Source organism: Chinchilla lanigera, unplaced genomic scaffold (assembly GCF_000276665.1).
Source record: "Chinchilla lanigera isolate Chin_1 unplaced genomic scaffold, ChiLan1.0 scaffold00099, whole genome shotgun sequence".
NCBI lineage: Eukaryota > Metazoa > Chordata > Mammalia > Rodentia > Chinchillidae > Chinchilla > Chinchilla lanigera.
In genome coordinates, this window is record NW_004955500.1 from 5,086,391 (window position 1) to 5,107,297 (window position 20,907).

Consider the following 20,907-nt stretch of genomic DNA (forward strand, 5'->3'; position numbering starts at 1 on the left):
TTTTTGGTTTTTCTCCGGTACCAGGAACTGAACTCACGACCTTGCGCTTGCCAGGCAGGCGCTTTTGCCGCTGAGCTAAATCCCCAGCCCCGGATGTTATTTCTTGATCTTTTCTGCCAGATTGTTTCTATTGATTGGTGCATTAAGACCATTTATGTTGATATATATATCCCTGTCATGTTATTCTCCTACTGTTGGTTACCTTTCTTTCTCCTCTGTTTAACTCGTTGCCTTGCCCGGTAGATTCATTCTGTTAGGTTTGTTGGAATTGTTTTATTCATTGTCTTTTTCTAGAATATCCTTCAGAACTTTTTGGAGTGCTCTGTGGTGTTCATGAATTTCTTCAGATTTTCTTCATCATGGACATATGTTATTTCTCCATCAATTTTGAAAAATAATTCTGTGGAATATAGCAAGGTATTTTTAAGAAGTCTTTTCATGATTGCTAACCACACAGTGTCTAGATCTGTACTCTGTTGTCGGTTTGGTTGATTCTGTTGCATGTGCTCACTACAGAGTTTTAAATTCTGGGTACGTGTTTGAATCTGTTTCACGGATTCCATTTCTTTCATATGTTGGGCATTTCGGGTTTCCCTCATTTTCCCAAGATCCTCCATTATTTAATCTGTATCTACTCTAGATTCACTATGTCCTTCATTACGGTAAGGATCTATTCAGTTATCTGAGAAATTATTTCTGATTTTTGTCTGAAACCTCTTTCACCTACTTTGGTACATCCACTCACTGCTACCATTTCAGCAAGTTCATGTTGGTGGCTTTGGATTTGTTCCGCTTCACAGCCCCCTGGGTCTGCCTCGTTGGAGCTAGAGGTCTGGGTTGCCTCTTGCTTCCATGACTTCTCATTTTCTTTCTTTCTTTCTTTCTTTCTTTCTTTCTTTCTTTCTTTCTTTCTTTCTTTCTCTCTTTCTTTCTCTCTCTCTTTCTTTCTTTCTTTCTCTCTTTCTTTCTCTCTCTCTTTCTTTCTTTCTTTCTTTCTTTCTTTCTTTCTTCCTTTTCTGTGCTGGTGCTTGCAAATTCCTTATGTTAGGACTCTATTACTAGTATCGAAGACTCCTTAGGAAGTGGCTACTTTTCTTAGCCGTCGTCTAGGTCTCGCTGAATTTTGGCTCTTGAGTCTGTCACAACATCCTGCCTCTTCAGTTTGTTAGGGATGAGAAGTTCCTGCCTGTTTGACCTCTCCTCTGATTCTTTGGTACTGGCCTATAGTATTGTTTACGACCCTCAGGTAATCTCCGTCTTGGCATACAGCGAAGAACAACTGAGTAGTACAGCTGTGTCCCCTTAGCTGAAGTAGTACAGTCGGTAATAATGAGAGGATTTAGCACAGCCTACAAAATGACAAACTGCGGTAACTATTACTTTGCTACCTTTAGCCATATTTACAAGATTTATAGTTATATTACCAAATATAAACCAAACTAGAAATTTATATACATTGTTCTCAGTGGAGCAATTTTACCCTCTGCTGAGAAAATCTGAAAGGAATACAAGGAAAGAGCAGAAGCAAGGTTGAAGGGCAAAGAAAGATTACCTAAGCTTTTGGAGTCGGGAGATGAAGACAAGTTGGATACAGAAGGAAGAAACAAAAACAAGAAACAAATGAAACCCAAACACTGAAAATAATGTTCGCAATCTTAGAAAACATACACAACCCCGCAGGAGAAAGAAGGGAACGACGCAGAGAGCGTTTCCCTGCAGTTTCAAGCTTGTGCTTCTCTTCGGCACGCTGCAGTTTGAAGGTCGTGTCCATTTCAGAGCACGTCTGTGCTGTCAGTGGTTAAGAAAGGAGGCAGAGCCCTTAGCCAGATCTGTGTGTGCGATCCCAGGAACCTTGCAGGAAGAGTGGGGTGAAGTGCTGTGTGATCCCACAAACCTGCCAGAGGAATAGTGTCGGGTGCTGGTTCATTCTGCAGAAGTTCAGGCTGAGAGAGGTCTCCAGCTGTGGGGTTGTGGCCTGACTTACGCCTACAACAGTGTGGGTGTCTCTGGCCAGCCTGATCCCGGCCTTGTGACCCTGGGTGTCTCCCAGGGCCGTGCCTCACACAGACACCGGTGGCCTCGAGACGGAGCCAGCTCACAGCTGCTTCCCGTTCTGGGTTCAGCTGGCCCCACTCCAAAATGGCATCTAGTCAGTGTCCCTGTCCTGGAGACATTTGGAACGGTGTCACCCTCTGTTCCAACCCACTGGCGCCGTTCCACTGGTGCTCTTTTCCCTGGAGGCTTCCAGGGACCCCCGTTGTAGCCAGCCTTATAGGCTCGAGCCTCCTCACTCATGCTGGGACCCAGGAATCAGGAAAAATGCCACGCCCCCCTTCTGCCTTATGGTCGGTCACTCTCTGCCCCGCCAGGGGGTGGCGGGGAACTCCAGTTCACCTGTCAGCGTTTTCCGGGTCTCAGGGTTCTGCCTCCCTCCTTCTTCTCTTCCCCAAATCAGTGTGCTCCAGTGTGTGGGTTCTCAGCCTCAGAGACACTGAGAAGCCTCTGCTCAGCACTCAGCTGTCTTCCTGGAAGTCTCGCTATTGATTTTGAAGACTAGTTTCGTGTTATATAAAATGTGTGCTGACAGTTGCTTTTTATTTTAGGGTGTGAAAAAGTTTGTTGTAGGATCTCTTAGCCTTTGAGGTTTGTGCAGAAATATCTGCAATTATTTTGATGGGCTTTCCTTTATAAATTACTTGCTCTTTCTCTCTGACAGTGTCTAGCATTCTCTCCTTTTGTTGAATTTTTGGAAATTTGATTGTGGTGTGCCGTACAGAGGTTCATTTCTGTTCATGGCTGCTTAGGGTTGTGTATGCTTCTTGTACTTGCATAGTGAGTTCTTTCCCTAGATTTGGAAATTTTTGTACTTTATTTTCATTACATAAACTTGTTATATCCTTTGAGTTATCTTCTAATTTTTTTTATTGCTATAATTGTAAGTTTAGCCACTGTTCATAATTCTAGCAGCTATTGCATCCAGCTTTGATGGTATCTTACCGTTTTTAGGGTGTCACTGGGTTTATGATAAACTAAATTCACTTCACCTGCTTTGTTCGCATGTTGTCCTCACATTGGTCGGTGTGCTACTCATGTATTCTGTTGAACTTTTCTTATCATTCCTCTCTGCTTGTTCTCTTTCCATACTTGCTAATTATTTTCTGAATTGGTCATTTATAATCTGTATTGTCTTGACTTAGTTTCTTTCTCATTTGTTATTTAAACTCACCTAACATTTTACTGGTAAAATCCTTTACATGTTTAGTGAAATCCTCTGAGTTCATTAAACATATTATGCATTTGCTTTATGCTTTTTGTTTAACTCTTAAATCATTTTGACCTCTGGTTTTTAATTCTCTGCCTATGGCTTCCTCTACTTCCGTATCATTAAACACCTTCTGGGGAGTTAGGGATTAGAGGGGGAAACCTTGCTGCCTTGCTTTCTCACACGTCTGTTGTTTTTGTTTTGTGGGTTGAGGACTAGTTGTGGCAGATGAACTCTGACATTGCTGTGGAGGTCTCTGTTTATCTTGCTCTTCCTTGCTGTGTCATCGGGTTTGGGTATGTTTTCATCATATTTAGTATAACACTGGAGCATTCTTGTAGGGTCCAACCTTGTAGTAGTTTGATCCCCCGCACCACTCTTGTGTTTGCAGAGACAGGTTCCCGTCCCCAGCAGCTGGTGGTATTATTGGTCCAGCCTTTTCTCTTTTCTCTTTTCTCTGCATTGTCTTCAGTTTCTCCAGCTTCTCTGTGGTTTCTAGTGTTGCTGTTGGCTTTCTTGGTTCCTAATGCTCAACTTCTTTTTCTCTTCCCTTGTTTTCTCAGGGTCTCTGTAGAGATTTTTCTAACTCCATCATTTTTTCTACATTTATTAGTCGGCCTTCCACTGTGATTGACTTGTTCCTAGCCTCTCCCCATTATCATGTATTTGTTCATACCACCACAGCCTCAGAAATAGTTTTATTTGATAAATATTATATTCCCATCATACATAGTTTAATGATCACATTGCACTAGATTTGGCATGTATATCTTTTATTTGTTTTTTTGTTTTTTGTTTTTTCCAGTACCAGGAATCGAACTCACAACCTTGCGCTTGCCAGGCAGGTGCTGTGCCGCTGAGCTAAATCCCCAGCCCCGACATGTACATCTTTTAAAGTCTGTCCCAGATTAGGCCAGTGAGAGACCTTTCAAGGTGGCTTCTGAATCTGTCTGATGGTTACCTATCAGTTGTGGAGCAGTTCTTACTTTTATGGCACAATAACACATCCCAGATTAATTTTCTATTTTCCTCTTTGAGCTCTAGAATCCACCCTCTCTGCAAGTAACATAGATTTTTGTTTGTTTTTTAAAGGAATGGTGGTTAAAAACTGATGGTTGGACACTCAGCGTGCTGATTGCTTAAAGAAGAATGGTTTCTCCTAGGCCCTTTCACTGTATGAGAAATGTAAACATTTATGCACATGTATTTATCGATCTATTTCTATACCTCTTAATAGGATGAGCTTACAGTGAATATTTAATACCAATTACACGTCACAGGTTTTCATTTTCCTATTTTAAACTGTTCTGATAATAAGAAAACTGGTTCATGTTATTCTCGGTAAAGGTACACATTTGCTTAGTAATACAAAGAACAAACCTTCTGGAATTCAGTATGGTTTTCAAAGCTGTCTTTAGATCACTAGGCATATCTCTTGAAGCAGAGGTTTAGTTGTTTTTATTCCATTTTAAGTGGTTTATTCTGCCATATAATTGATTTTCATTTTAAAATTTGCTATTTTTATTAACTCAATGAATCTATTTTCAGCATAAAAACTAAATTCGCAGGTTAAACTAAAGCAGCATTTATGGGTAAAAATGTATTTTTGTTCGGTTGGTTACCTTTGTACTTTTTATAGTTGCATTATTTGTGTTTTACCAAAAGCATGCATGTTTTGCTTATTACAGTGTCCCAAATTTTCCAAGAAAAGCTCATGAATAAGATGGAAATACATTAAATAAATTTCAACAAAATTCACATAATTGAAAGCTGAGATTTTAAAACAGAAGTTCAAGATTTATTTATACACAATGAAGAATTTGTTCCATTTTTATCCCTTTCAATGTGAGAAAGCAAATATCCAGCTGAATACAAAAACAAACCTTTGACTTGTAAGATAGATTACTAGATTGAGATTTGTTTCAGGAGTATAACCCTACCCATTAGATAAGTGACTAAAACATTACAGTGTACTAGGCTGAAGAGCCTGAAGCAGCCAAAAACAGCGACTGCCGTGTTTGTTTATTTCCAGTATTCAAGTGTCCTGCTACTACAGGGTGAGGAGCAGTAGACTGTGACCTCATAATGAAGACATCAGGAGGGTTTAAAATAAAAAGCTACCGTCTACTTTCCGGCAGCTGTAACACGGGCATAACCCTAACCCCAAACCTAACCTATTCCCCACAGTGAATATATTCATTGTGTACTGCAAACATGTACTAATGAATTTTTTTTTTTAAATAAACACTAGATGACAGGTAAAAAAGGAAAAAGAAACATTTGTACTTAAATTAAGCTGTATATGTACCAACTGCCTACACACAGTATAATTTGCTCTAATATTTATGTCTTTTGTTTCTTTGGTGGTATTACCACTTTCCAGTGATACTTGTTTTGTTGCCTCATCTTTCGTGTATTAATTTAGCCATTTTTTTTAATCCTGAGGAAATGAAATTTAGCCTCTGAAGAGTGATGTATTTATCAAGATCCCTACTGTAAATAATATTTTTAGGCTTCAGAAATACTTGAGTAAGTTTTAATGATTTGCAAAATAACTGCTGAGATAAATGTAGAGGTTTGTCTTTTAATTCTGGTTACTTAGTTGTAATCATCCTGCAAATCATTAGCTCTAGCAGAAATTGTAATATTAATGTAGAATAAGTTTTGTTTCATTATTGCAGCTTGGAAACCCACAATTTAGTGTATGTGTATGACAGTTTTGAGATCTTGTAGCCTTTTTCGTATTTGATATATTGTCATTGTTTTTCTTTCATAGTATTGTTGATAATAAGATGATATTAGAAGTGTCTGCTTTGTCACTGTCTTATTTCTGCTTGTGTTATTCAAACTGGTTTCTATGGCGGAATCTACTTAATCTAGTCCTTTTAGTTAGATACAGTTTAGCTAAAGCTAGGTAATAATTGTCTTTCAATGCATTTAACCTAGACACACACACAAATTATAGTACATAGAAGTTAATGAAGTCAATTTCAGGCTCCACAATTCAAAAGCTAATGAATAATTGAAAGTTCCACTTTTTGACCCTCCAGTTGTCTCAAATGGGATGAGTAACATATTGATACATGGACTAGTGGCAGAGAGGCATTGTCAATTCATGAAGTAAATGTCTCTCTATTCAAGCTGTATACCTCACTTCGGAGGTCAGCCTTGTACAGAAGCAAGAACTGTGGGTCAGGCTGGGTTGCAAATTCTTGAAAAGGCCTATAGGAAAAAGAAGATGTGTTACAGATTCTCTGAATTGCATAATGAAAGGTCCATACAATCCATCCAAAACTAGAAGTATTCCTGAGTTCTTTATTAACTGATTTTTCTCAAATGAAGCATATGTTTCATTTTATTAAATGCTATTTGGGTTTTTTGGTTTATATCAAGTATGAGTAATTTTTCTTGTTTGATCTACAAGTTTTATTTTAAAGAGAGGGGAAAAAAGATACACAATTTCAAAACAAGATGATAGGAAATTAACAATGGTTATTATGTTGCATATTGTTATCTTCAGAGTAGTTGCTCAGATTACCCAGTACAGGCACGTAAAACTGATCAGACAGTATAAGCACTCACTGTCCCTTTCAGTGAACTAATAGAAATTAGTAGTACAGTTATTTTAGCTGTCTGGTGTATAAGTACATATCTTTCCCCCCTCTTCCTTCTTTTTCTTTTTCCCAACCCCAGTTGTTCTTTCCTTTCGAGCAACTTCTTTTCCTTTGACGATATCTGTTGTACTTTGTGGATCTTATTACTCTTTCGGTTTCTTATACTAGGGAGAAAATGTAATGTTTACACATGTGAGTCTGATTTATTTCACCTAGAAGTATAGTTTCTAGTTGTATCCATTTACCTATCAAAGCCTCGAGTTTATCTTTCTATATAGCTGAGTAGTACTCCATTGTATAAAAAGACCACATCTTTTTTATCCATTCCTCAGTTGATGGACATTTGGGTTGTTTCCAAGATTTGGCTATTACAAATTGTACTGCTATAAACCTGGATGCACATATATCACTGTGGCATAATGTTTTAATTTCTTCTGGGAAAATACCCAGAAGGGGAATAACTGGGTCAAATGGAACCCCTAATCCTAGTTTTTTGAGGAATCTCCGCACTGATTTCCACAGTGGTTGCACCAGTCTACAGTCCCACCAACAGTAGAAAAGGGTTCCTTTGGCCCCACAGCCACTCCAGTATTTGTTATTGCTTGATTTCTTGATAATAGCCATTCTTTCTGGGGTGAGATGGAATCTCAGTGTTGTTTTAATTTGTATCTCTCGAATGACCAGTGGTGTTGAGTATGTTTTCATATATTTATTTGCCATTTGTATTTCTTCATCTGAGAAGTGTATATTCACCTCAGATGTCCATTTTTGGATTGAGTCTTTGAATTTTGGGGGTCTGATTTTTTTTTTTTTTTAATTCTTTATATGCCTTCGTCTGAGGGGCAGTTGGCTAAAATGTTTTCCCAATTCTTGGGTTGTCTTTTCACTCTGTTGGTGATTTCTTTTGATGTGCAAAAATTTTTTAATGAGATGGGATCCCAGTTGTTGATTCTTTGAAGTATTTCCCGTGCAGTTTGGTTTTTGTTCAGGAACTCTGTGCCTGCTCCTATGTCTTCAAGATTTCTACCTACTTTCTCTTCCAGTAGATTTAGTTTTTCTGTTTGAATATTTAGATCTTTGATCCATTTTAACTTTAGTTTGGTGCATGGTAATAGATATAGGTCTAGTTTTAGTTTTCAGCATGTTGGAAAGCCAGTTTTTCCAGGACCATTTATTGAAGAGGCTATCTTTCTTCCAGTGAACATGTTTGGCCCCTTTGTCAAGGATAAAGTAGTTGAATGTGTTTGTAGCTGTGTTTGCACCTTCTCATCTGTTCCACTGATCCTCAGGTCTGAGTTTTTGCCAGTACCATGCTGATTTTATCACAGCAGCTTTGCAGTATAATTTCAAGCCAGGAATGGTGATGCCTCCTGCCTTGCCTTTGTTGCCCAGGATGCCTTTGCTATTCTATAGGTCTCTTCTGTTTCTGGATGAATTTTAGGAACATTTTCTCTAGATCTGTGAGGTATGCTAATGGTATTTTGATGGGGATTACATTAAATCTGTATAACAATTTTGGGAGTTTGGCCATTTTCACTAGGTTGGTTCTTCCTATCCATAAGCAAGGGATATCTTTCCATTTTCTGGAAGTAAAATATCTATACATTGAAAATTACAGTACTCTGAAAAAGAGATACAGGTAGTTTTAATGTTACAGATATTTCAATGTTTAGCTTTCATTGGATTTCTAAAATCTTTAGGTCCTTGGGGTGCATGCTGTATATGTAACAATAAATTGGTTCCTCTAGTACTTGTATATTTTACCTTTTTTTTTGAAATGTATAGAATTTACTACATTACAGTTTTCAAGGAACTTCCAGTCTTTTTCTGTAATTGTAAGTATTATATACAGCTAGGGAAACACCTATTTTTTGAAAATTTGAAATAAGTCACAGCTGGTTTTTTTTTTTTGGGTTTTTTCTCCGGTACCGGGAACCGAACTCACGACCTTGCGCTTGCCAGGCAGGCGCTTTTGCCGCTGAGCTAAACCCCCAGCCCCTGGTTTTTTGTTTTTAAGTCTTTAAACTTGTACTCTCTATAGTGGCATACCCGGGTAAAAATGCTCACGTGTGTAAGTGTATCATACCGAAATAAGACAGGGAGGGCTGCACTAGCTCTCTGTGAAGGCTTGCACGCTCCTGCATTTATCCCGCCTCTTCAGTGGGGTGTGCCCCAACCTCAAGGTGATAAATTATTTTCCCATAAAAATAAAGAAACCGTATATTTCTAAGAAGGAAATTAAGTATCTTCCACAGCTTCATTACCAAAAGACAAAAATTTTAACAGTTCGGTATTTAAAATTGTTCGTAAATTTAGTATGTTAACTCTTTATTTTTATTATTTAATTTTTCTTGGGGCATGTTTGCAGTGCAGAATGATTACATTCACCGTGGGGAAGTGACACATGTGAAGCTGCATCTTCACTGTTTTACTTCCCTCTCTGCGCGCCTCCCCTCGTCCATGTCTTGGTCCCCTTCTCGTTGACAAAGGGTTCCTGCTTCCTAGTACATGTTCTTTAGTTAGCACTTTACTTTTACATTTGTAGTTTCTCAGGTAGGAAGAACTGTGTCATTTAACTTTGTGTGTGACTTACTTCACTCAACCTTGTGGCTCCAAGGCGCACACATTGCTCAAAGATGACACAAGTGTGTCCTCCTGGGTGGCAAAGCAGCGCTCCGTTGCGTGCAGGTGCCACGTGTTCTTCTTTCACTCGTCTGTCGGTGGGCGTGCAGGCTGCTTCCGTGACGTAGTGGTGATGACTTGTGTTGCTCCAACTGTGAGTATGCTTTTGTCCCTGTCCTCAGTGCTTTTAGGAAGATACCTAGATGGAGAATATCTGGGTTGAATGGAATTTCTAGTTTTGGTTTTTTGAGGACTCCCTACTGAGTCCATAATGGTGGTACTTGTTTACATTCCCACAGCGTTGTAGAAGGGTTCTTTTTTTCCACAGTCTTACCAGTATTAGTTATTTCTTGATTTTTTTTTTGTTTTGTTTTGGTTTTGGTTTTGGTTTTGGTTTTTGTCCGGTACTTGGAATCAAACTCACAACCTTGCGCTTGCCAGGCAGGTGCTGTGCCTCTGACCTACATCCCCAACCCCATTTCTTGATTTTTTTAGTGATAAGTATTTTTTCTGAAGTAAGATGACATCAGTGTTGTTTTAATTTGTATTTCTCTATTGCCAGTGATGTTGAACATTTTTTCACATTTATTGGTCACTTGTACATCTTCTGAGACGTATCTGTTAATTTCAGTTTTGCATTGTTTGATTGGGTATTTTGAGTGGGTCTAATACTTTTAAGCTTTTTACTGGCATATATTCTATTTAGTTCTTTACTGGTTTATTAGTTCTCTGTCCAAGGAATAGTTGGGAAATTTTTTTTCCATTCTGTAGTCACTTCACTCTAATTTTGTTTATATTTTGGAACAGCCTAGTGAATTTTTTTTTTTTTTTTTTTTTTTTGCGTCTTCTATGTGAAAGATAATGAGGATGACTGAGTGCTTCCTTTCTTACGTGTGCCCCTGTTACTTCTCTCTGCGGCCCGACTGCGCTGGCCAAAGTTTCAGCTACCGTATTGGAGAGTGGCAAGGGGCACATCCTTGTCTTGTTCCTCATGTTACTGGGAAAGCTTTTAGTGTTTCCTCACTTAATACGATTTGGACGTTAGGTTTGTCATAAATGCTGTTATCACATGGAGATAAGGCCCTTCTATATCTATTTTCTTCAGGTTTTTTATTATAAGTGGATGTCAGATTTTGTGAAAAACTTTTTCCCCATGTATCAAGATGATTGTGTGATTTTTCTCTTTGTGTGATTTATTACATTGGGTTTATATAAGGGTTTATTATATTTGTATATTTATTTAAATATATATTTATTATGGGTTTATATATTATAAATTTATTTATATTTATATAAATTTATTTTATATAATTTATTTTACATCTATTTATGTTATATAAATTTATGTATTTAAATATTCTATGTTTATTATGGGTTTATATAGGTTGACCATCCTTGCATCCCTGGGATGAAGCCTGGTTGGTCATGATGAATAGTCATTTCAGTGATTTCTTGCCTTCGGTTTGCCAGTTTCTTGTTGAGGGTTTTTAGATCTGTGTTCATTAGAGATTGACCGGTGGTTTTCTTTCTCAGCTGAGTACTTGTCGGGCTTTAGAATCTCGGTAATGGTAGCTTCCAGCAGTGCGCTTGGCAGTACTTTCCCCTTTCAGCTGCGTTGGAGTTTTAAGAAGTGTTGGCATTAAATCTCCCCGAAGTTCTTGTAGCAGTCAGTGGTGAATCCATCAGATCCTGGCTTTTCTTAGTAGGTTTTTTGTTACCGCCTTAATTTCATTACCTATACTGGATTATTTGGGGTGTTTATATCTTTTTAATTAAGTTTTGAGAATTCATATGTATCTAGGAATCTATCCATTTCTTCCCACTTCTCCAGTTTATTAGAATGCAAGTTTTCAAAGTAGTTCCTAATAATTTTCTGGATTTGTGTGATGTCTGTTGTAATTTTTGCCTTGCCTTTTTTGTGTCTGATTGCATTGATAATGGGTCTTTTCATTCCTTTTCTTGGTAAAACTGGCTAAGCATTTTTCTACTTTTATTCGTTTGTAGAACCAGTTCTTTGATTCATTGATTCTTTGTATAATTTTAATCTCAATTTCATTCATTTCTGCCCTGTTCTTCATAATTTCTATCTTGTAGTAGCGTTGTATTTAGATTGTTCTTGTTTTTCTAGGACCTTGAGGTCATCATTAGATCATTTATTTTTGCTTGTTCTATTCTGATGTGGGCATTCACAGCTGTAATCTTTCTTTTTAGAACTGCTTTCATTGTGTCCGACACGTTCTGGGCATGTTGTGTCCCACACGTTATCTTTTTAGGAACTAATTTCACACTTAATTTTTCTGGGACCCATTGACTATCGACAAGTGTATTGCTCAATCTCCATGTGTTTCTATAATTACTGTGGTTTACTTTGCCATTGGTTTGTAGTTTCATTCTACTGTGATTTGATAATATAAATGGGATAATTTCAATTCTTAGTGTGTATTTGCTGATACCTGCTTTGTGGGCTAGTATGTAGTCTATTTTGGAGGAAATTCCATACACTGCTGAGAACGTATGTTGTGTTATTTGGGGGTAGAACACCCTGTAGGTATCACTTAAATCCATTTGTTTGAAGGTGTGGTTCAACTCTGCTCTTTGTTTGTTGAATTTTTGTCTGTTTTATTTATGATAGTGGGATATTGAGGACCCACACTGTAATTGTGTTGATGTTTATCTGCTTTTCTGTGTCCAGTAGTGTTTATTTTGTGCAGCTGAGTGTAGCGGTGTTGGGTGGACATATATTTACAGTTGTCTTTTTATTGCTCCCTTACCCAGTATATAGTGATCACTGCCTTTTGAGTTCTGGCTTGAAGCCCTCTTTGTCTGAAGATAGGAAGCCTGTCTTTTCACCATAGAGGGTAGGATCTAGATATCCTTTGTAGCCTGAGCTTAAACTTCTCCAGGGGGTAATATCTAGCCTGAACCTTCTCTGCAGCTGTCTCTGTCTGTCTTTTCTGTCTGTCTTTCTGTCTTTCTTTTATGATATTTTAAAGTGTGGATGTGATGATTTGATATCTCTATCTTGAAATGATTACCAAAATGAGGTCAGCATATCTATTTTAACTTTAACTGTTTTGAAAGTTGGTAGCCTTTGACCAACATCTCTTTTCCCCACCTTCTTGGCTCTTGATAGCCAGAATTTTATTCTCTTTTTCTAACCATTCCTTAGTTTTTGTTCTCACATTGATTAAAGTTACTTATTTGAGTGCTTGTTTGTTTTTTTTTTTCCCCAGAAAACTGTGCTGCTTTATTTTTTCTGATACTTTACATACCTGAAAATAAATCCTGTTGTTTTAGATAAAAAACATGGTTGAGCGGAAAACTCTTGTGAAATAACCTTTCTCTTCCAAGTCTGATATTTATTTATCTTCCATCAATTAACTTTGAAGAGAATTCAGAATTTAGTTGAAATGTACTTGAAATTTTTTGGTATGTGGCTGTAGTGATGAATAGTTGCAGGAATCTTCTTTATCTTTGAAGCTTGAACCTTTCATTAAGATATATCTGAGTGATTTTGCCTTCCATTAATTTTTGCCTGATGACCCATGCACCCTAATACCCCCGCCCCTCAGAGCTTTTTGATTTATACAGTATAACTTTCATGTAAGGAAATTATTCTGTTATGTCAATAAGTATTGTTTCTGTTTCATTTATTCTTGACATTCTCCAGTGTTACCAGTTTTCACATTTTGTCTCTCCACATTTAGGTACCTGTTTATTGTGTATTTCTTTTCATATTTGTCAGCTGATTGTTTTCATTAGCTTTTTTCCCTTCTGTGTGTGTAGTCAGGCTCTCAAACTGTCACTGCACCTTCCCAGTGTGACCTCTTACAGTGTCCGACCTGCCTCTCTAAGGCTCTTTCTGGCCAGCTCTCCTGGAGAAACTTGAGCACCTTTACAGTTTCCAGGCCACCATACTTCATTTTGCACCTGGCTTTTAATCTTAGTGCTTATATCTCAGTACTAGGGGCCTCACGGTACCAATTTTTCCGTGCTGTTGTTTCTCAGAGTGTTTTATAAGTTAGCTTGGGATAATAAGTTGCCTTAAATGTAGCAGAATTTCTAAAAGTTTCTGATTTTAAAATGACACCACTATCTAGGATTGCTTATAGAGTTCCATTTCATTTGGACCTAAGGGTAGAAATAAATGTGAACCTTGTCAGCTTTTCCTGTTTTATGTGGCAGTGTTTCCCTCCTACATGTGTGATTGACTTTTTCCCTCGATCTAGGAAGATGAATATGTGCCCTGTCACCTTTTCCTGTTTTGTATGGAAGTGTTTCCATCCTACACATTTGAAGAATCAATCATACAGTCTAGGAAGAATCAAGACTTTGTTGATTGGTGGTGGTAGTTGTTGCTGTTGTTAATTTCCAAGTTGCCTGCCAAAATATTTTTAGATGAATATATATGTTGAGCATTTAAATAAATGTAGAAGAGGATTGATTGAAACAAGATAAAATTAGATTGACCGTGAATTGATATCTGTTGATGGGTACTAGTCTTTCTAGCCTTGCATATAGATTTGGAATTTTCATAATAGAAAATTATTTTGAGTTTTCCAAGTGTTGATTTCTAAGAAAAAATTTTCTCTGAATTGCATTGTAGCAGGAGAATATATCTTATACAATATCCTATACAATATATAATGTTGAATTTATTGTGATTTCCTGTGTGAATTGATATAGGATCTGTTTTATAATGTCTAGTAAATTTATTTATTTAATAAAATTTATTTACTATGTCTAGTGAATAAATCCTATGGGTAATGATAGTCAGGGGCTCTGTAACCTAATTTTTCCAATTCATCTATTACACACTATGAGGGATTTGTTAAATTTTCCCCATTCATTTTAAGACTGTACACATTACTTGTTATTTTGAACGAGGAGGCCCGCCTCGTACTGATTATGCGTTTGTTGTTCACTGGTTGGTGGTGCTGGGATCAAACCCAGAACTCGGCGCGTCCTCGCCAGAAGCGCTGGCCCTGGGCTGTGCCCCCAGCCTCACGTCTAAGCTTACGTATTAGTTGAATAGCACCATTTGACTGTGTGGTATATGCCACTTCTTCCTGTTTGCTGCCTCCTTATAATCACAAAGCAAGATTGGCATGGAATGTGGGAAGTACAATGTAGAATCCATCTTGAAATAAATTAATGACAAGGTGAAGAAAAAGATGCAATTCATCGCTCTTGGATCTCCTCATGATGATCAAAAAGGGAACCAGGTTTTTTGCTTGACAAGAGATTTACTTTCATCTGGATTGTAATATTTTATCAATGTGAAGTTAAATGTGTGGTATGCTGGACAGATTACTGTAGGGGTTCAATAAATACTTGTTTGATTAATTTCGTTCAAAGTGATAACACTGAGTAGAAAAAGAAATGTTCAGTCTAGTATATTTACTTTTATTTTTTTATTTTTTTATTTTTTTGGCTTTTTTGAGACAGGGTCTCTCTATGTAGTTCAGGCTGGCCTTGAGCTCACTTTGTAGCCCAGGCTGGTCTCAAACTTGCAAGACATAAAACTTCCTAAAATTGTAGCAACCTAAACTGTAGATTTCCATGGGTTGGAACTGTACAGAGAATTTGTTTGGAGGAATAGTGTTAGAATGTTACAAGGAGCCAGAAGTCATGTATTTTTTAAATCTTACGAAATGCAGTCATCCGCACTGTTTATTATAGTCAGCGGTACTCACGGCGCTGTCTGTTCACTCCTTATTGCTCACAGTCCGCTTCAGGTGTTCTGGGGCAAGAGAGAAGCTCCTCCTTAATCGCCCTTCCTAGTGATGGGCTGTGTCCCAATTGCAATGAAAAACATGCAAATTTTAAATTCACTTTGTTCAGTCATAAGCAACTACTTTATGAGCAGCATTGTCAGTATATTTATTTATAAGATTTTTATCTTCAAATATGTAAATTTTCATAATTATTTATGTTTAGTCTATTTTTAACCATTCTCCAATGAGTTCCGCCAATTCTAAGACTACTGTCTAGAATACCTCTAACAGTACAGTTGCCCAAGTGATTTTGTGACTTAGATTTTCTTTCATTGGCAGAAAACATGTCATATAAATTTTGAGCAGCTGTTTTCCAGTTTGCTTTTATGTCTAAATTTATACCTAGTCTTTTTATGGTAGCAGCATTAATAATCCAAAAGAACAAGCTTGTTTCATTTACACGTTTACATCCACTATAGATGTGTACTAGTATGAAACTGCCCCTTTTAAGCATTCTTTTATGTTTTTAGACTGTAAAGTCTATCCTGGGATCAGGCTGAAATTTATGCAGCTGCCTACCTTCTTCAGTGTGCAGAGTTTGTATCTATACACATATCTCTGCTTTAATTTTCTATATCTGCAACAGCAAAGTACTGGATTCATGAGCTGTCAGGCTGCCTGCTAGGAAAAAGTTTCATCAGATTGAGCTTATACTGAGAACTTGAAAACACTAGAAAGGGACACCTTTAATTCCTTTACATGCTTGAGAATGTGGATTATTTTGCTTGCAAAATGGGAAGGGGAAAATAAGAAGTAGTAACGATTTTCCATGTCATTAGTTTTCATATTTATAAAAGTTTAGCTTCCATACATTCTACCTTAACATTTAAATCTTTTACTAAAAACGAATGCTAGGGTTGATGTATAAAATTATCATATAGAACTTTTTGTGGTAGATGTAAATATGTCGATTAGTTTGACTTAGTTATACAGTAACATCTATGGTAGTATACAGTGTTGTGTTTGACATGGTTTAACCAATTGTGTCCTCGTTTTTAAAGTTTTATTTGGGAGTCTTACCTAGCTAAATTATTAGGTAGCAATAGATTGTGAATTTGAAAATTTAATTCTGATTAATACTAGGATTAATCATATCAGTGATAGTGATATAGTGGGGGATACAGGAATTACCTTATAAGTTGGTCAAAATTTATTAGGCATACTACTTTTAGATGGGATTTAGCCACATCTGTATCATCCATATCATTTCTACTGTCTGTGAAGAGAAAATATTTAATTAAATGTACAGATTAAGCTTTTTGCAACATGATTTGTGAGAACAAAAAACAGTATAGCCTAAATGTGTCACAAGAGAACTAGGTACATCCCTTACATATCAACAGGCTCCTATACTGTATTTTCAGAAATGAAGTAGTGCAGGGGCTGGGGATTTAGCTCAGTGGCAAAGTGCCTGCCTGGCAAGCGCAAGGTCGTGAGTTCGATTCCCGGTACGGGAGAAAAACCAAAAAAAAAAAAAAAGAAATGAAGTAGTGCAGTATATGATATCTTAGATCTCTAAACTATATTGTTAAATAAAAATATTCATTGAAATATGCGCATCAACCTGTAGTTGTCTCTTGGTAAAATTGAAAAGGGTTAGGAAATCTAAGATTCCCTTGTTTTTTATAGCAAACCATGTATTACTTTTCTGAAAAAGTCAATAAACAAAATACACTGCTGTTCATCTGCAGTACCTTGTGATGTTCGCTGTTGTTGTGGCTTTGAGCAGCATTGTGCTCTTTTGAAAAAGTGAAAGCTGTGTTAGTACATTACATTGACTTTGTCTGCTTTTGTTTCGTTGTTGTTGCTGTTGTTGTGGTCTTTTTGAGACAGTCTCGCTACGCAGTTCGGGCTGGCCTTGAGCTCACTTTGTAGCCCAGGCTGGCCTCGAACTTGCAACACTCCTGCCTCAGCCTCCGAGTGCTGGGATTACAGGCGTGCGCCACCATGCCGGGCTTTGTCTATAATATTATTGATAACTAACGCTACTGTTTCAATAAAATAAATTTGTCACATTTTACTATTTTGTTATTATTACGAGATTTGGGGGCATCAAGATCAAAGCATGTTGTAGGAGTTAAGAAAAGTTGTAAATTTATTTTTAAATTGCTGTGCTATTTTTCTGTTGCAGTTACCTAGAAAAGTACGAGAAAGTTCATCATTTTGGGGAGGATGATGATGAAGTACCACCTGGCAACCCAAAGCCACAGCTTCCTATTGGTGCAATTCCATCTTCCTACAATTACCAGCAACACAGCGTGTCAGGTAAACATCACGACAAGTTACAGGACAGAGGTCCACACTTCTGCACTTGAAAAATAGAAATCAAATGAATTACTCCCCGTGTACATGAGAACACTTAAGATGTAGTGTTCCAGCTTTCAAAGATCAACATCTAATTTGTATTAGGGCCCTTTCTATCACAGGTTGTTTAAGAATATTAAGAGTCAGAAATATAGCTCAACCGCGCAGCATCTGCCCAGCAAGCTCAAGGTCCTGAGTTGGATTCTCAGTACCGACAAAAAAAAAAAAAAAAAGTAGTTACAGGAACTTTTATTATAATTACGAATACCTATACTTTCAAGTAAAGTTTCTTCATTATTACGTGCTTTTTTACTTGTTAGCTGAGCAGTTTAGTCCAAATAGTCACTGAAATGAGAAGCGGAGCTCATGCTTGCCATCCCAGCACTCAGGATGCGGAGGCAGGAGGATTGCTCTGAGTTCAAGGCCAGCCTGAAGTACATCATGAGACCCTGTCTCAGAGAAAACAATAAAATAAAATGTGATAAGAAGAGGAATCCGGGCATGGTGGCGCATGCCTGTAATCCCAGCACTCAGTAGGCGGAGGCAGGAGGGTTGTTGCTAGTTGAAGACCAGCCTGTGCTACAAAGGTGAGACCCTGTCACAAAAAGACAAAAAAAAAAAAAAAAAGAAGGGGAAGATCCTTAAGTCACTCTTGTAAAAGCTGAAGAATCTTCAGCTAAAAAGAATTCAATTCAAATTGGAGATAATCCACTAGAGAGTCTGATAAACAGATTTAAGTAGAATTGACTGGGTTCTAGTTTTTAGTGGCTGTAGGGATGGAGGCTGTGAGCTGAGAGAGAGATACAGAGAGATAAGTTCGTGTCTTTTTCTTCAAGCAGCAACATCTGGCCTAGAGAAATAGGTAGTTTTTTTAGTTCTGTTCTCTGTGAAGGTTATATTCTCAATATGTTTATTATTATTTACTGGTACTGGTGCTAAGCTGTCTCATTTGTATCAGTATCATCAGTTCTTTTATTTTACATTGTCTGTTTTCAGTTTTCTTTTATGTTGATGGTGACTCTGTATTTCTTGCTCAGTCAACAGTGGCTGCACAAACAGGATGTCTTCTTAAAATATGTGAACTCCATTGGAAGAGACTGTCGTTTAATGATTTTTAAAATAATTAAGATGAGAGAGGAGCAGGAAAAACAGAACAAGCCTAGCTTTGTTTTTAATGAGTGTTTATTACTATAAGAATCAAAGTTAAAACATTTAAAGTCACTATGTAGAAAAGCTTGCTTTTCTTTTTTTTTTTTTTTTTGAGACAGGGTCTTGCTATGCAGTTCAGGCTGACCTTGAGCTCACTTTGTAGCCCAGGCTGGTCTGGAATTTGTAGTGATCCTCCTGCCTCAGCCTCCAGAGTGTTGGGATTACAGGTGTGCACCACCACACGCGGTTTAAACTTGCTAATAATTTAAACCAATAAAATAAAGCGACTTACTAGGTTTTATGTCCTGTGTCCCTAAAAAGAGGTAATAACCACTAATTCAGTGGTATTATTATAGAGGATATTACTACATTGAATGAAACATTGTGCTAATGACTTTGAAGTCTGTTTTCAACTTCATAACTATGATTCCTATATTATATAGACAGAGCTATTTGTTCTCGCAGGTTAAATAGATTTATCTGTATTTCCCAAACCAACCCTTTGTTCCCTTGTTCCCTTTAGTCTGGTTTAAAATAAAGTGCTTTTCTGTATTGGTTCCGTCCGTCTCCTAATTGAAATTGATTTACTTTAAGAAAGACAATGTGGAAATTTTGGTATTTCAGAAGCCTGTAATGAAACTTACAGATGGAGCTACACAAGTTAAAGAAATTATAAACTGCCTTAACTTCTTATAATAACTCTTTTTTGATATGCCCTAATATATTGAGTTGGTTTTCAGGAGAATCTGAGCAAGTATGTAAGATATATATTGTATTTGATAAAGTCAAGAATTGGGTGTTCAGAAAGAGTAGGAATTGCTTTAGAACATCAAGTCATGCAATATCTACTTCGGACTGGAAAGAGCGGCATTTATTGAAGTGCTGTTTATTTTTTTAGAAAAGAATCGTAACAGCATCATGATGGTATTTTACAGATTAACATGGTTATCAACATATAAAGCAACTTCACCAATGATTCTTTTCAAGTATCATTAAGCAAAATAGAGTAAACTTCATAGTTTTCAGTGCATGTGTGTGAGTGTTCTAAACAAATGCCAAATTAGAATTACTGTAGCAAATTAAGAGCTTTTATTTAGGGCCAGTGATGTGTAGAGTGCTTGTCTGGCTTATGCGAGACTCTGAGTTCAGTTCCCAGTACATATTTTAAAAGAACCTTGGAAAGACTTTCTGTGTCAGAAATTTGGAGCAGAATTTCTTTTGTTTTGAATGTGAGGACTGGGGGTTTAGCTCAGTGGCACAGCGCCTGCCTGGCAAGCGCGAGGTCATGAGTTCAATTCCTGGTACCGGAAAACAAAACAAAACAAAACAAAAAAACAAAATAAGTGAACTTGATGATTATTCAGCATTGACATCAGCATCTTTATCACTTGTGTAGTTTTTAATATATTTTTTGCCATAAACACCTAATCCTTTGGGTTCTTTCACTCTTTGCCCTCCCTTGGTATTGATGTGGATACATTAATATCTATAGAATTATTGGGTAGATTTTTAAGGTTTTCTTACTTCTCTATTCTTTTATTCTTTTAATTCTTTCCATTTCCCCCTCCTTCCTACCTTCTCACCCCCCCCCCCACCTTCTTTCCCTTAGCACTGGGTTCAGAGCCCAGGGCCCTTCCTACTGAGTTAATCCCCGGCCCTTTTATTTTTTATTTTTTTATTTTTAGATTTTTTTTTTTTCTTGTTTTTGGTTTTTCTCCGGTACCGGGAACTGAACTCATGACCTTGCGCTTGCCAGGCAGGCGCTTTGCCGCTGAGCTAAATCTCCAGCTCCTATTTTTTTGTTTTTAGACAAGGTCTCTGTCTCACTTTTTTCATTGCTGAGAAAATACCAGGCCAGGTGTCATGGTGCACACCTGTCATCCCAGTACTTGGGAGGCTGAGGCAGGAGGATCATTGTGAGTTTGAGACCAGCCTGGGCTACAAAGTGAGTTCGAGGCCAGCATGAACTGCATAGCGAGACCCTGTCTCAGAAAGACAGAAAAGAGAATGCCAGACACCCAAAGTTAGAGGAGGAAAGGTTTATTTCAGCCCATGGTTTGTGGAGGTTTCAGTCCAGAGCTGGCTGGCTCGAAGGCAGGGCACCACGGAGGTGGCACTGCAGAGGAGAAGCGTCACTGGGCGGCAGGGCCGTCCCTTAGCCTCCACCTGGGCTGTGGCC

At 37.6% G+C, this 20,907-nt stretch overlaps 1 protein-coding gene across 1 annotated transcript in view; it reads left to right on the forward strand.

Annotated features, from left to right (window-relative positions):
* The window catches only part of Arid2 (AT rich interactive domain 2 (ARID, RFX-like)), a gene marked incomplete at its 5' end in the record, with an annotated part of 178,626 nt that overhangs the window by 87,836 nt on the left and 69,883 nt on the right, over window positions 1–20,907 (forward strand). The window contains 1 exon segment of the mRNA XM_013505655.1: window positions 17,407–17,540. Within this exon segment, the coding sequence (XP_013361109.1) occupies window positions 17,407–17,540 (134 nt within the window).